Source organism: Tachysurus fulvidraco, chromosome 9, assembly GCF_022655615.1.
Source record: "Tachysurus fulvidraco isolate hzauxx_2018 chromosome 9, HZAU_PFXX_2.0, whole genome shotgun sequence".
NCBI lineage: Eukaryota > Metazoa > Chordata > Actinopteri > Siluriformes > Bagridae > Tachysurus > Tachysurus fulvidraco.
This window is the reverse complement of record NC_062526.1, coordinates 25,920,515-25,936,153: the sequence shown is the minus strand read 5'-3', so window position 1 is coordinate 25,936,153 and position 15,639 is coordinate 25,920,515. Positions and strand designations below refer to the sequence as shown.

Sequence of the window (15,639 nt, the reverse complement as noted above, 5' to 3'; positions counted from 1 at the left end):
TTTTGTTTGATGCATTAAAATGTATAATAGTTGATTACTTTATCGGCATTAGATGATTAATAAGGATTCAGAACATAGACTCAGTTCTGCTGTGCAAAAGACATTAGAGACTTCTTACTTCTATGTGGTCAAGGCCATACTGCTACTTTTGCATTTCCTGTTTTAACTGTGAGGGTGTGAATGAGGTAAGGTAATAATGCAGGTGTGTTTTCTTCTCCTCCTCCTTATACAGCTTCATGTCACTGAAGGTGAGTCTGCTGATCTCTCTCTCTCTCACACATTCCTGTTTACTACTTTGTCAGAAAATGCTGTAAAGTCATTCACTAATTTTACATTTTACTTTTTATATGAAAATACAAAGTTCCCAATGAAAAACAAATTATTTGAGGTTTTGGTTTTGCTGCCAAACTGAATGTAAATAGAAACATAAATATGAGAAAATGTTCATTATTGGTCTTTGATCAAACCTGCTTAACACTTATTACATAATAACTTTCTGCCAGGTCTTTATTAATCCCCGTCTATGTCCTGGGTTCATGTAGAACACTGAGTCTCCTTCATCATGATGGCTGTTCTGGTTGTTCCTTCCTCGTCCCCCTACACCTTCCTCTTGCTCTCTCATTGGCTGTTACTCATCGAGGTTCTTTAAATCGTCGTCCATGTGGTTACATCACAAGATTTTGTAACAATCATGTCAAAGATATGACTTGACCATGATTTTTTTTTCTGCTGATATTTTCTGTCACAAGCATCTAATTATTTTTGCCTGACTGTAGAAACATCACATGAGGAAACCCCATGTCTGTTGCTGTGTGCTGTGAGCTAACAAAACTGTGACATGATATGACTGTAGTTTATTAGAGAGTTTTTCTAATTAATGAACAAGTAAGTTGTGGAGTTACAGGATGTCTGTAGTTCTGTAGAGTTGTTACAGATGGTGAACTGCTCATTAACACATCATTAACTGGTGTGTTCATACAGGCTGCAGGCTGAAAGGAAATAAAGAGACAGAACAGATCACTGCATACACAGGAGACTCAGTACTGCTGCCCTGCTCCTGCACTGAGCTCCACAGCAAACCTGAGACATTCACTTGGGAAAAATACACAAGTCCTAATAGCTCCTGAGAGTGATGAGTACAAAGAGAGATTTCAGCTGGTTAATGATCACTCTTCAGGAAATCTCTCTCTGCTTGTATCACACCTGACTGAACAGGATGGAGGAGATTACAGGTGTGATGTTAAAGGTAATGAGTCCTTTTTATTCACAATGTTACTTCAGTGATAATCTCATGACAGATTAATCTGATGTTGTAACATCAATGCAATATGTTGATGTTTGTTTGTTGGGGCAGTCGTGGCCTAATGGTTAGAGAGTCTGATTCGTAACCCAAAGGTTGTGGGTTCGAGTCTCGGGCCGGCCACGACTGAGGTGCCCTTGAGCAAGGCACTGAACCCCCCAACTGCTCCCTGGGCGCCGCAGCATAAATGGCTGCCCACTGCTCCGGATGTGTGTTCACGGTGTGTGTGTGTGTGTGCACTTCGGATGGGTTAAATGCAGAGAACAAATTCTGAGTATTCTGAGTCACCGTACTTAGCCGTATGTCATGTCACTGTTCATTCTCCAGGTTGCAGACCGAATCAACAGACAGTGGATGTGACTGGAATCGTGGGACAGTCTGTCCTTCTGCCCTGAACTATAAGCTAAACCACACACTTTCAGATGGAGCTTTAATAAAGTACCTGATGACATAAAGATCTTCCCAAAGGAGCAGACAAGTTTGTTCAGATTGCACCTTGACTGATGAACCTTTGTATGTAGCCAACTGTCGACAATGGTTTTCTTTCTTTGTCTCCGTGTTAGAACCAGTGTTAGAACTCAGAGTAAAGAATGATAAGGGCCCGTCTTCATATTCCACAGCAGTACAATAAACTGTGAACCTTTTACACTTGCCCATGCCTCTCAGTGTGCTATTTTCTCCAGATTTTCTCCTCATTGAGTGCATTAATTACTCAACATGCTGAGATTGACTGCAGAGATTCTGGATATCACGTTGCATACTCAACAATAACAGGTTCATTTTTCTCAGCATATTTTCCTTTAGCATTCCTAGTTACAGCTTTTTTACTTTTAAAAGTTCATTCATTCATTCATTCATTCATTCTCCACCGCTCATCCAAACCCCTTGGGCCACAAGGAGCCTGTACCCATCCCAGGCGCCATTGGGCATCAAGGGAGGACGCACCCTGGACAGAGCGCCAACCCATCGCAGGGCACACACACTCTCATTCACTCACACAATCACACACTATGGACAATTTCTCCAGAAATGTCAATCGACCTACCATGCATGTCTTTGGACCGGGGAGGAAACCGGAGTACCCGGAGGAAACCCCCGAGGCACGGGGAGAACATGCAAACTCCATACACACAAGGCGGAGGCGGGAATCGAACCCTCAACCCTGCAACCCTGGAGGATAAAAGAGTATTTTATATATATATATATAAAATCTGAATAAAATGTTTAATATATAATCTATCTATTAATTCAAGAGTGACGCTACTCTAGCGACAGAGAAGTTCCTTGCAAACAATGCACCATACGGTAGAGTCAAAAGCATAAGATCAGACAATGGCACATAATACACGGGCAATGCATTTCAGTCACTTTTATGAGAAACGGATATAAGACATGACACATCATCTCCGTACTCTCCTCATCAAAATGGTACAGCTGAGAGACAATGGCGAACAATCTTATCTGCTAATAGAGAAGGGATTACCAAAAGTGCTGTGGCCTTATGCTGTCCAAACTGCAACTCACATCTGAAACAGATGCTATAATGCCAGAATTAAGAATACTCCATACTTCATGGCGACAGTAAGAAAGCCAAATCTTTCTAAAATGTGGGATTTTGGATCAGAATGCTACGTGTACAAACACAATCATGAGAAATTGGACCCTAGATGTGAGAAGGGAATATTCGTGGGGTATAGTAAAAATAGCCCAGCTTATCTGGTATACAATCCACAGACAGGAAAAGTGTCAAAATATAGATTGGTGAAATTCATTAGGAAGAGCAGTGCTGAACAACAGACACAAACCGATGTAGATTACTGGCTACATCGGTCTAAAGGAGTCTACACCATCAGGATATATTTATAAGACTGGTCGTGGAGGTGGTGTTGCCACTATCGTTAGTGATTACCTTACTGTTACCCAGAGAACACAGTATAGATTTAATTCTTTTGAAGTGCTTATCCTTAAATGTTACACTACCTATAGAACAGACTAGCTGTGTCTCACCACGTTACCGACTCGGTAGAACTATTATTCCAACCACCAAAGACAGATTCACAAATAACCTGCCAGATCTGTCTGGACTTCTAACTGTACCCTAACTGTGTACCCAGGGTGTGCATTCAGACATCTCTGTCTCCTTGACCATCTTCCTGAAACACGTTACAAACATGAACTGATAACGCCGCCAATACTTATCACACGAACATGATACATATGTCTAATGAAAGCCTGAAATGTCTACTTTTAAATGTGGTAATTAAAATCGAAAGCAAATATTGTCTTTTTGTGTAATCTGTATGTAAGTAAAGAGAGGTACAGTCTTTCTGGCTCGACCTCATACCTCTTACGGGTCGCCGTGCCGTGCACGGAAGTCAAAGTGGCCACTAGGGGATGACCCAGAAACAAGCTTCAATTCAACTTTAAAGCATCAAATCCTCCAAAAACACGAAAAAACCTATTTACCTAGTAAAGTTAATACTCTCAATAATTTTTTAAGCCCACACACAAAGCACAATATGATTCACAGCCTTCATACAATTAGAAAAAAAATTCTTACAAAACTGACCTAGGTGGCGCTAGACCGGTTTTTCCCTTACCTTTAAACGCGTCTCTTTCTTCACTGGGGTAATATATTCCAACACAAATAATCCACAAAAATCCACACAGGTCCAAGGAATTGAAATCTGTAAGCCTTTTAATCCAACACTCCTAATTGGGATATTCAAAAATTCAAAGCCTACGTCATATTTATAGCCCAGGTCCTAACGAATCAAATAAGCCCTCATTTGAGCCAATCGGTGCTTGTATGGCAGAGATAGACGGCTGGGAAGCCAATGGTGGCATGACCTCATTTTTGGGAACCCGCGTTTGACTGACAATTACTCCTTCCAATAGCAATGAAATGGGCTGGGACCTATAAAGCTGTTTAGCCAATAAGCAGACGATTCCAGCGCTATGCGGCATGCCTTAGGTTCTTTGACTGTGTCTGCGTGAACTGGATGCGCAGAAGAATTCTTGCGTAATCCCTGACCTTTTGTCCCTCTCACAGCTCAGGGTGTCAAGTTACAGGCCTGTTTTCACACCAGAGTGATAGAGAGAGAGTCTAGGCTTATTTATGGCTTGTCAGACTGAGCCTGCAGCCTTTTATTTCAAAGTTATATAGTAAACAAGTACACAAAAACGCTGCACCCGACGACCAGGGCCGTAGAAAAATATTCATATAATGGATTCAAATCCATTTTTGTGTCTTTTGACTTGAAATTTTTTTTGGTGAAAGCCAAGACATGTGGCTATGACTCTCAGTTGTTATTTGGTCCCTAACATGTTCCAGAAAAATAAGATTAATCAGTTTATCAGGTAAACAACCCAGGCGGAAATGAAAACCTGCATTCAAACCCCTGTAACTTTGTGTCAGTAAGGCCTAGAATCAATCTGAAACAGACCCCTGTGTGTCAAAGTACGTGGGAGCTGTACCACTTTTTGTTGGGTAGGTCATGTAGGCGAAAAACCTGCAAAAGGGGGGCAATGCTTACAGGGGTTTTAATGTGATCCCACCTACCGCACGCGCGCGCGCCATTCATATGAAAATTACCTGAGCAGGCTATGCAAACAAGATCAACGCCCGCAAACAATGCTATAAGAAGCACAAAGTTTTAACAGATTCATTCACTTATCGACACGCTGGGAAGATGAAACGGACTCCGACGACGAACGTTTGTATTTTGAAGAGCGACTTGATCCAGCTGAGGATATAATTTCTGGAGAGTAAGTTTTACTTACATTTGTTGAAATCTTGTGTGATGTAAAATTATATATACTGTACGGTATACAGACTATTTGCAAGCAGATATCCAGAGCGACTTTATAGAAACGTCTCGTAATTTGCAACTTTTATTTACCTTAAAATGTTAGTTCTTATCAAGCAGTATGCTGATTTAATGTAATGTGAATATACAATATGCAATATCACTATTTAGAATATATTTTGACTAGTGTTTATGTCTCAAGTAATCTTGTTTACGTGACTATCTGTTCGGGTGTAAATGTATCGATGTGGTGTCGATGACCCCAATTTTTTCATCTCTACACTGGCTACCTGTTAAGTTTACAATTTATTACAAACTGCTGCTACTTACGTACAAGGCTCTTAATGGTTTAGCTCCCATGTATCTAACTAGTCTTCTAACACGTTACAATCCTTCACGCTCTCTGAGATCACAAAACTGAGGACTTCTGGAAGTTCCCAGAATATCTAAGTCTAATAAAGGCGGTAGAGCGTTTTCTTATTTAGCTCCCAAACTTTGGAATAGTCTTCCTGATAGTGTTCGGGGCTCAGACACACTTTCCCAGTTCAAAAGCAGATTAAAAACTCACCTCTTTAGTCAGGCGTACACATAATACATCCCATAAAATTATGCACCAATACTTTAGACTTGCACCTTTTTTATGAACAGCAAATATGTTGATCCCTCTACACTGCTTCTCTCTTTCTACCCATCCTGAGGCATCCAGACATTGTACCAGCTCCGATCGTTTTCCGTGCAATGAAGATTTTGGACCTCCACTGAGATGAAGCTGACTCTATGAGAATCCTGAGACATCTACAGATCTACCAGCTCCAGTTGGACTCTATGATACCAAGAGGAGATCTGAACTCCATGTGATCTTTACACCAATTCGACACTTGTTTGACTATATTTGTAATCTCACCCCCAGTTCCACCCATATGAAGATGGGTTCCCCTTTGAGTCTGGTTCCTCTCAAGGTTTCTTCCTTACCAATTTAATTTTTTTCCTTGCCACTGCTGCCTGAGTCACCTCAGACTTGCTCATTGGGGAAAAATACATGTACATAAATACATACATGAATACATACATACATACATACACAATGTGAACTACATATATGTTAATTTTTTCTTACTATATTAATTCTTTTTTTTCTCCTCATGTTTAACTACTGTTCTATGTTTATGTTCTGTAAAGCTGCTTTGAGACGAAGCCCATTGTAAAAAGCGTTATACAAATAAACTTGAATTAAATTGAATCCAGTTCTTTGCAACAGATGTTCACTTTCTTTGTGTTGAATGACACACAATGTATAAAGGGGAAACATTAGACATTTGTATATTTGTCAATTTTAAGTGAAATTTTGTGAATAGAGACTCCATGAAAAATCAATCAATCAATCAATCAATCAATCAATCAAATGTATCATAATGAGCTTTATTCTGGTGCACTAACTCAAAAAGACCACTAGATAGAGATGTCAGGTCAGTAATGCTGTAGACTGCTGCTGACTGTCACTACGTCATGTCAAAGCTCATGAAAAATGTAAAACACAATAAAATACATGTTTACAAGGAGAAATGCAAAACCACACTGCTTTTGTTTGATGCATTGAAATGTATAATAGTTGATTAGTTTATCAGCATTAGACGATTAATAAGGATTCAGAACATAGACTCAGTTCTGCTGTGCAAAAGACATGAGAAACTTCTCACTTCTATGTGGTCAAGGCCATACTGCTAATGTTGCACTTCCTGTTTTAACTGTGAGGGTGTGAATGTGATCTATAGAGTGTGTTCATTATGATGAGACACACTGCAGCAGTCGGTCAGTGTGTGTTTAGCTCTAATTCTCTCTTTGGATTAATGTGTTGGTCCTCAGGAAGAATGCAGGTGTGTTTTCTTCTCCTCCTAATTATACAGCTTCATGTCACTGAAGGTGAGTCTGCTGATCGATCTCTCTCTCTCTCTCTCACACTCTCACACACAAATACACAACACACACACCCACACATTCCTGTTTAATACTATATCAGGAAATGCTGTATGTAAGATTTTATCTTTTACACCATAAAGTCATTCGCTAATGTTACTTTTTATATGAAAATATAAAGTTTTCACTGAACAACTGAATTTATTTGAGTCTTGGAGTTTTTGTTTTTGCTGCCAAACTGAATGTAAATAGAAATATAAACAGGAGAAAATGTTCATTATTGGACTTTAATCAAACCTGCTTAACACTTAAGTAAGAACTTTCTGCCAGGTCTTTATTAATCCCCGTCTATGTCCTGGGTTCATGTAGAACACTGAGTCTCCTTCATCATGATGGCTGTTCTGGTTGTTCCTTCCTCGTCCCCCTACACCTTCCTCTCGCTCTCTCATTGGCTGTTACTCATCGAGGTCCTTATAGCGTCGTTCATGTGGTTACATCACAAGATTTTGTCCCAATCATGTCAAAGATACTTGAAACACTGGGGTGTGTGTAAACTCTTCACAGAATGTGTGGATGACATCACTAAACTCCTTACTCATGTGGTGTGTTCACATTGTCACTTCCTGGTTCTTGTGTCATGTCACTAAAATAGAAGTGGGTTTTTGCTGTTCAGAGTAAAATACATGCAGAGTTTCAGTGTCACAGAGGAACATGTTCATGTGAACATTGTGTAGTTTGTGTTCAGTAGATTAACACTTGACCATGTGTGTGACAGATGATGAGAGACATTTACATTCAAACTGACACTCAATAATCTCTTCATTTGTAAAAATTTAAGAAATGTTTTTTGCTTCTGTTATTTTCTTTCACAAGCATCTAAATATTTGTGCCTGAGTCTGTAGAAATGTCATATGAGGAAACCACATGTCTGTAGCTGTCACGATGTGACACGGTGAGACAAAGGTAAGTGAGGATCCAAACGCAGTTTTCAGTTTAATGAACAAAACACAGATGAAGAGGCAGGCAACACAAGGCAGAACACGGAACAAAACAGGAAACAAGAACATGGACAGGAAAACACCACATACCAACAACGACCAACACCAGGGAAGTGAACAAACAGAGTAAATGTAGTAAACAGGAACCAATCACAAAGCAGAGACAATCAGAGACGAAGACAAAACACCTGGGGAAGAAATTGAGTGCAAATAGTGTCCATGGTAACAAATGAGTGGGCGGGGCCAACAATTAACAGCAGGACAAGACAGCAGACAGAAACAGGGCAAAAACACGGACAGACTTATTACAGTAGCTGTGTGCTGTGAGCTTATAATACTGTGACATGATTTGTCTATAGTTTATTCAAGAGTTATTAAAATTAGTGATTATTGGACACAAGTAAGTTGTGGACATTTAAATCTTAATAGCCATCCTTCACCTCAGCACATTGACACAGAAAATGCACACATAGCTCACCCTATAGAAACTGTGTCTGTTCCCCGAGCAGTGAGATCCAAAAGTAAATACACGAGAAGTCCTCGAAATAATCTTACTGTAATTAGACCAGAAAAATGCCAAACAAACAAAAACAGTTCTTAAGGTTTGGACTTCTGAACATTAGATCTCTTGCACCCAAAGCACTTATTGTAAATGAAATGATCTTAGATAATAGCCTTACTGCACTCTGCCTCACCGAAACGTGGATTAAACCAAATGAATACATCAGTCTAAACGAGTCTACACCATCAGGATATATCTATAAGCACGAGCCTTGTCTGACTGGTCGTGGAGGTGGTGTCGCCACTATCCTTAGTGATTACCTCACTGTTACCCAGAGAACACAGCCTAGATTTAGTTCTTTTGAAGTGCTCGTCCTTAATGTTACACTATCGCACGTGCACACGAAGAAATCCCTGATGTCTCTTGCTCTAGCGACCGTGTACAGACCCCCAGGGCCCTACACAGTTTTTCTTAGAGAATTCACAGATTTTCTCTCAGACCTATTAGTTAACTTTGACAAAGCATTAATTGTAGGAGACTTTAACATTCATGTTGACGACACAAACGACGCTTTAGGACTCACATTTATGGACTTACTAAACTCACTTGGGCTCAAACAAAACATCACTAGTGCAACTCACCGACGTAACCACACACTAGATTTAATAATATCACACAGAATAGAGGTCACTGATATAGATATCATACCCCAAAGTGATGACATCACAGACCATTACCTTATAATGTACACACTACCTATAGAACAGACTAACTGTGTCTCACCACGTTATCGACTCGGTAGAACCATTATTTCGACCACCAAAGACAGATTCACAAACAACCTGCCTGATCTGTCTGGACTTCTTAATGTACCCTCAAACTCAAACGACCTAGATGCAATGACTAACAGCATAGACGCTATATTCACTAGCACATTAGACACTGTTGCCCCAGTCAGATTACAGAAGGTTAGAGATAAAACACTTGCACCATGGTATAATAGTCACACTCACACCCTCAAGAGAGAAACCCGTAACCTCGAACGGAAATGGAGAAAAACTAAATTAGAGGTGTTTAGAATTGCGTATAAGGACAGTATGTCCAGCTATAGACAGGCTCTAAAAGCTGCTAGGGCTGAGCACCTGAGCAAACTCATAGAAAATAACCAGAACAATCCCAGGTTTTTATTTAGCACAGTGGCTAGTTTAACAAAAAATCAGAAATCTGAACACACTATTCCATCACATTTCAGTAGTGAGGACTTTATGAGATTCTTCACTGATAAAATCGAAAGTATCAGGAATAAAATAGGTGACGCCCAACATATGAGAGCAACCAGTGACACAATCTCACCTAAGGCTTTACACAGCTTTACAAGTACAGGACAGGAAGAGTTAGATAAACTTATTACTACAGCTAAATCAACAACATGTTCACTAGACCCCATCCCAACTAAATTACTGAAAGAAGTGTTACATAAAGCTGGTGAGCCTCTTCTTAATATCATTAACTCCTCGTTATCTTTAGGTTACGTCCCGAAGTCTTTTAAGTTGGCAGTTATTAGGCCACTCATCAAAAAACCTAACTTAGACCCTAATGAACTATCAAATTACAGACCTATCTCACACCTCCCGTTTATGTCTAAAATACTTGAAAAGGTTGTGTCTGTTCAACTGAGCTCCTTCTTACAGGAGAGCAACATCCTTGAAGAGTTTCAGTCAGGTTTCAGGCCCCATCATAGCACAGAAACTGCACTTGTTAAAGTTACAAACGACTTGTTCTTAGCTTCGGACCAAGACTGTATGTCACTATTAGTTCTAGTTGACCTTAGTGCTGCATTCGACACTATAGATCACAACATTCTTCTAGATCGCTTACAATATTACACAGGTATTCATGGTCAGGCTTTAAGCTGGTTTAGATCCTATCTGTCTGACCGATACCATTTTGTAGAATTAAATGGTGAATCCTCCAGTTTACTACCAGTTAATTATGGGGTCCCTCAAGGATCAGTTCTAGGACCTCTGCTTTTCTCTATATACATGCTTCTATTAGGGAACATTATTAGAAGACATGGGATTAGTTTCCATTGTTATGCTGATGACACACAGTTATATATCTCATCAAAACCAGATGAAATAGCCACAGTGTCCAAATTAACTCGGTGCCTTAGAGAGATAAAAGACTGGATGAGCTGCAACTTTCTATTGTTAAACTCCGATAAGACTGAAATACTACTCATAGGTCCAAAAACCAGTGCACATAAACTCTCACAACTTAACTCCCATTTAGAGGGATGTACTATTACAAGTAGCTCGACAGTGAAAGACCTCGGTGTTATACTAGACAGTAACTTGTCTTTTAAAAATCATATCGCCCATACTACCAAAACAGCCTTCTTCCACCTTAGAAACATTGCCAAGCTGAGAAACATCCTGTCTGTATCTGATGCTGAGAAGCTAGTTCATGCGTTCATGACCTCTAGACTGGACTATTGTAATGCATTACTAGGTGGTTGTCCTGCATCTTTAATAAATAGGTTACAGTTAGTCCAAAATGCAGCTGCCAGAGTTCTCACTAGGACAAGAAAGTATGACCATATAACCCCAATTTTATCATCTCTACACTGGCTACCTGTTAGGTATAGAATTGACTACAAACTGCTGCTACTTACGTACAAGGCTCTTAATGGTTTAGCTCCCATGTATCTAACTAGTCTGCTAACACGTTACAATCTTTCACGCTCTCTGAGATCACAAAACTCAGGGCTTTTGGTAGTTCCCAGAATATCTAAGTCTACTAAAGGTGGTAGAGCATTTTCTTATTTAGCTCCCAAACTTTGGAATAGTCTTTCTGATAGTGTTCGGGGCTCAGACACACTTTCCCAGTTTAAATGTAGATTAAAAACTCATCTCTTCAGTCAGGCGTACACATAATACATCCCATAATATCATGCACCAGTACATCAGACCAGCACATTTTTATGAACGGCAGATATGTTAATCCCTTTCCACTGCTTTTCTCTTTGTACCCATCCCGAGGCATCCAGACACTGTACCAGCTCCCATCGTCCTCTGTGGGACGAAGCCTTTGGACATCCACTGAGCCGAGGCCGACTCTAAGAATCCTGAGACATCTCCAGTTAGACTCTGTGGTACTCAGAAGATCAGAAGTCCTTAAACCTCACACCAATACACCATTTGTTTGACTGTATATTACAATCACACCCCAGTGTCACCCATATGAGGATGGGTTCCCCCTTGAGTCCGGTTCCTCTCAAGGTTTCTTCCTTTACCAATTTAAGGGAGTTTTTCCTTGCCACTGCTGCCTGAGTCATCTCAGACTTGCTCATAGGGGAATAAATACATACACACTGTGAACTATATACATCTAATAATAATCTAGAATTTTTATTCTGTTAATTCTTATTTCTTTTATTATTCGTTATTTCCTTTATCATTAATTATGTCTACCTTCTGCTTTATGTTTATGTTCTGTAAAGCTGCTTTGAGACAATGTCTATTGTAAAAAGCGCTATACAAATAAACTTGAATTGAATTGAACATTAGTGAGTTGTGGAGTTACAGGATGTCTGTAGTCCTGTAGAGTTATTACAGATGGTGAACTGCTCATTAACACATCATTAACTGGTGTGTTCATACAGGCTGCAGTCTGAAAGGAAATAGAGACACAGATTGGATCATTGCATACACAGGAGACTCAGTACTGCTGCCCTGCTCCTGCACTGAGCTCCACAGCAAACCTGAGACATTCACATGGAAGAAAAGAGCAGAACGAAATAAGTGGACACAGATATCTCCTGAGAGTGATGAGTACAAAGAGAGATTTCAGCTGGTTAATGATCACTCTTCAGGAAATCTCTCCCTGCTCATATCACACCTGACTGTACAGGATGAAGGACTTTACAGGTGTAATGTTAAAGGGGGTGACTACACAGACATCAGACTCACTGTTAAAGGTAAATGAGTCATTTTTATTCACAATGTTATTTCAGTGATAATCTCGTGACAGAATCATCTCACAAATCTACTTTATTTAAATCGAATCTTAAAATGCATTAACAAATCAATCAGATGGTTAGTATAAAAAAATAATAAAATAATAAAATTATAACTGGTCCACCAGAGTTACTATAGAAACGATAACATATTAGAATCAGCGTGTTAATATAAACTGTCATAGCAAGATAATGGTTCAACATTGTGAACCAATCAGAATGAAGTATTTAAACCCCTGTGTCCTTTTCACTTCTCATCTGTTCCACATAGGGATAAACTCAGTTCCTCTCAGCACCATCATCATCTGTACTGCTGTTGGGGTTCTGCTGCTGCTGCTGATACTCGGAGGGGTCATCTACTGGAAACACAGAGGTATACACACACACACACACACACACACACACACACACACACACACACACACCCAAACACATTTCTGCATTTCACTCTGTTTTATTCTGTAGTACAGAGACGAGGACAGATCGAGATTGATGATGGACAAGCAGGACAGCAGAAGAAGCAGGTTGGAAAACATACCATTGTTCAGTAGATTGATCATCACATAGTGTGTGTGTGTGTGTGTGTGTGTGTGTGTGTGTTAGTTATTTTCTAATGCATCATATTTTTCCTACAGAATGATTCTGATGCTCTGTACACCGGCATGAATCCAGAAACTAAACACAACAAAGAAGAGGTGTGTATAATTCTAAATGTGTATATTTTATATGTACATGTGTCTATGTTTTATTGTGTCTCTCTGTGTGTGTGTGTTTGTGTGTGTGTGTGTGTGTGTGTGTGTGTGTGTGTGTGTGTGTGTGTGTGTGTGTGTGTGTGTAATAACATTATTGCTGCTCTATTCCTGCAGGATGGTTTGCTGTACTCGACTGTAGTCCACAGTAACACTGTGAGAGCAGCACACACTCCAGTGGCATCAGAAGAAGTTACAGTATACGCCAGCATCAAAACTAACTAACACACACACACACACACACACACACACACACACACACACACACACAGAAAGAAACTATAATGATTTCATTTTTCTAAGACATGCTTGATATAATAGGATTCCTTTAGCTCTGTACACAGCTGTAAAAGTGACAAAAGCGCTCAGCTTTAGATATAACAAACTTTTATATTCTGATTTCTGTTTCAAAAATAAATGACAGAAGCTGAAAAGTTCCTGTGGACTTTTTATTACACAACACAGAAAAAACATCCAACAGAACAATGAACATTACTGAGATTTATTCTAGTTTAATCAGATCCTTGTAACAAGCCATAAAATCATTATTATTACTGAAATATTTTTATTATTGAAGAAAATTCCTGCTTGTAAATCATTTCTGGTCAAAATTATTTGATCTTTTATTGTTGAGGTTTGGATTAAACCCATTTAATTCACAAGACCAGTAAAAGCAGAAAATAACTGCAAGGACTTGGTTAGAGATGGTTAAAGATGGGTTGTGATTTTCACTCTGTCTTGTCATTCTTTCATTCCTGTAACCTGGAACCGTGTTCATGGAAGCTTCTGTGAACACATGACAATTTTTAATTGGCCGACAAAGGGCATCCAAGTCACGTGTCCCTCAGATTCTGATTGTCTGAAGAAAGACATCAGTCATGCCTGGTGTGTAGCAGGACCAGCCTGTCACAGCAAAATATTATGCATAGGGACACCCCTGAACAGGGTAGTTGAAGAGGCTACCTTGAAAGGTGGGCCCTGATATTAAGAGACAAGATTACTCCGTGTGCCATACTGTATAACCCAATAAAATAGGCACTGCCTGGTGAAAGGGTTACCAAAGTGCAGCCACTAAAATAGACTAAAGGCAGTATGTAGTTACCCCACCAGCTGCAGCTGTAAATGTTCTTCCTGAGTATGGCAAGATGCAGCCTTTCCACTTCCAAAGACTCACTGAAGTGGAGGAAAGAATGCCTGCAGTGTAATTGGCCGTCTGGTGACAGGTGGCACCTTCTGGAAGTAAGACTCATTGGATTCATGGCTGGCCAGAAAGGCTGCAACATACATCTTAAGGTTAGCAGGAGGTTGCCCTGCTGATAGGCTTTCATGAGATCCTCTAGCACAGAACCTATAGGGAATTGCACCTCCACATCAGGGCATATCATTTCTGGTTGAGGGATCCTTAGCATTTGAGGTGGACTCTATGATCCTTTGAGCCTTTAAACCTAAAACTGTTAAAAACATTAATAACAAAAAGATTTAAGGTCATGTTCTGAGTGATTTGGGTGATGTCTCTCCAGATCCTCTTCCCTATATACCTGTCGCTGTGTTAACTGTTTTCTTTCTGCACATTATCGTTGCTGTGGTTTATTTAAGAACGTTAAATGGAAACTCTGTGTCTGCAGTAGAGTAGCCCTCAATTCACTGATCAAGAAATTAATCATTTGATTTGTTTAGAAATAGTCCTGCATAAATTAGTAAATACATTAACTTCATTTCTTATTCACAGTTTTAGCTAAATCCTTAAATTAAAGTTAAAATAAATACATTTAGAGGTCTCATTTTCACAATGTTGACAAAATTAAAAAAAAAAGGCACATTGTTAGTTTTCATTATATTGCATTGTAACTGCTAATAGAACTGACATATTTTTTAAAATCAAGGATCTATGGATTAATTCAAATCTGCGAGAAAATAATGCTAAAAGAATTTAACATAATATTGTAACAGATTTGAATTAATCAGTAGATCCTTATTGAATAGTTGATTGTAAAATACTTTACTACCTTTGACCAGCTTCATCAGTGTTGTTCATCTACCAGCAGAATACCTGGTGTTCATTTCCTGTGGGTTCTTCGGTTTCTGATTGTAAGCACAGGCTCACAGTGAAGCGTTTTCAAGGAAAGTAGTCTTTGATGATGTCTTCAATGGGTCAGCATTACCTCAAAGGAAAATGGTCTTACTTGTCTGTCTGCTATATCTGTTTAGACTCTCCGGGCTTTTGCAGAAGAGCGGAGAGCCACTGATGTTGAAGCAGAGCTGTCTTTTCAGCACTGGGAAATCTGGCTACAGTAGGTGCGTGAGTGCGTGGCAGGATTATCTATAATCACAATTCTCTGCAAATGATAA

General features: G+C 39.5%; 1 protein-coding gene across 1 annotated transcript in view; it reads left to right on the top strand.

Annotated features, from left to right (window-relative positions):
• LOC113649525 (obscurin-like) overlaps positions 1 to 15,639 on the top strand; it is a 293,303-nt gene that overhangs the window by 120,101 nt on the left and 157,563 nt on the right. The window contains exon 11 of the mRNA XM_047818190.1: positions 982 to 1,087. Coding sequence (XP_047674146.1) covers positions 982 to 1,087 — 106 coding nt within the window. The remainder of the gene's footprint in view (positions 1 to 981; positions 1,088 to 15,639) is intronic.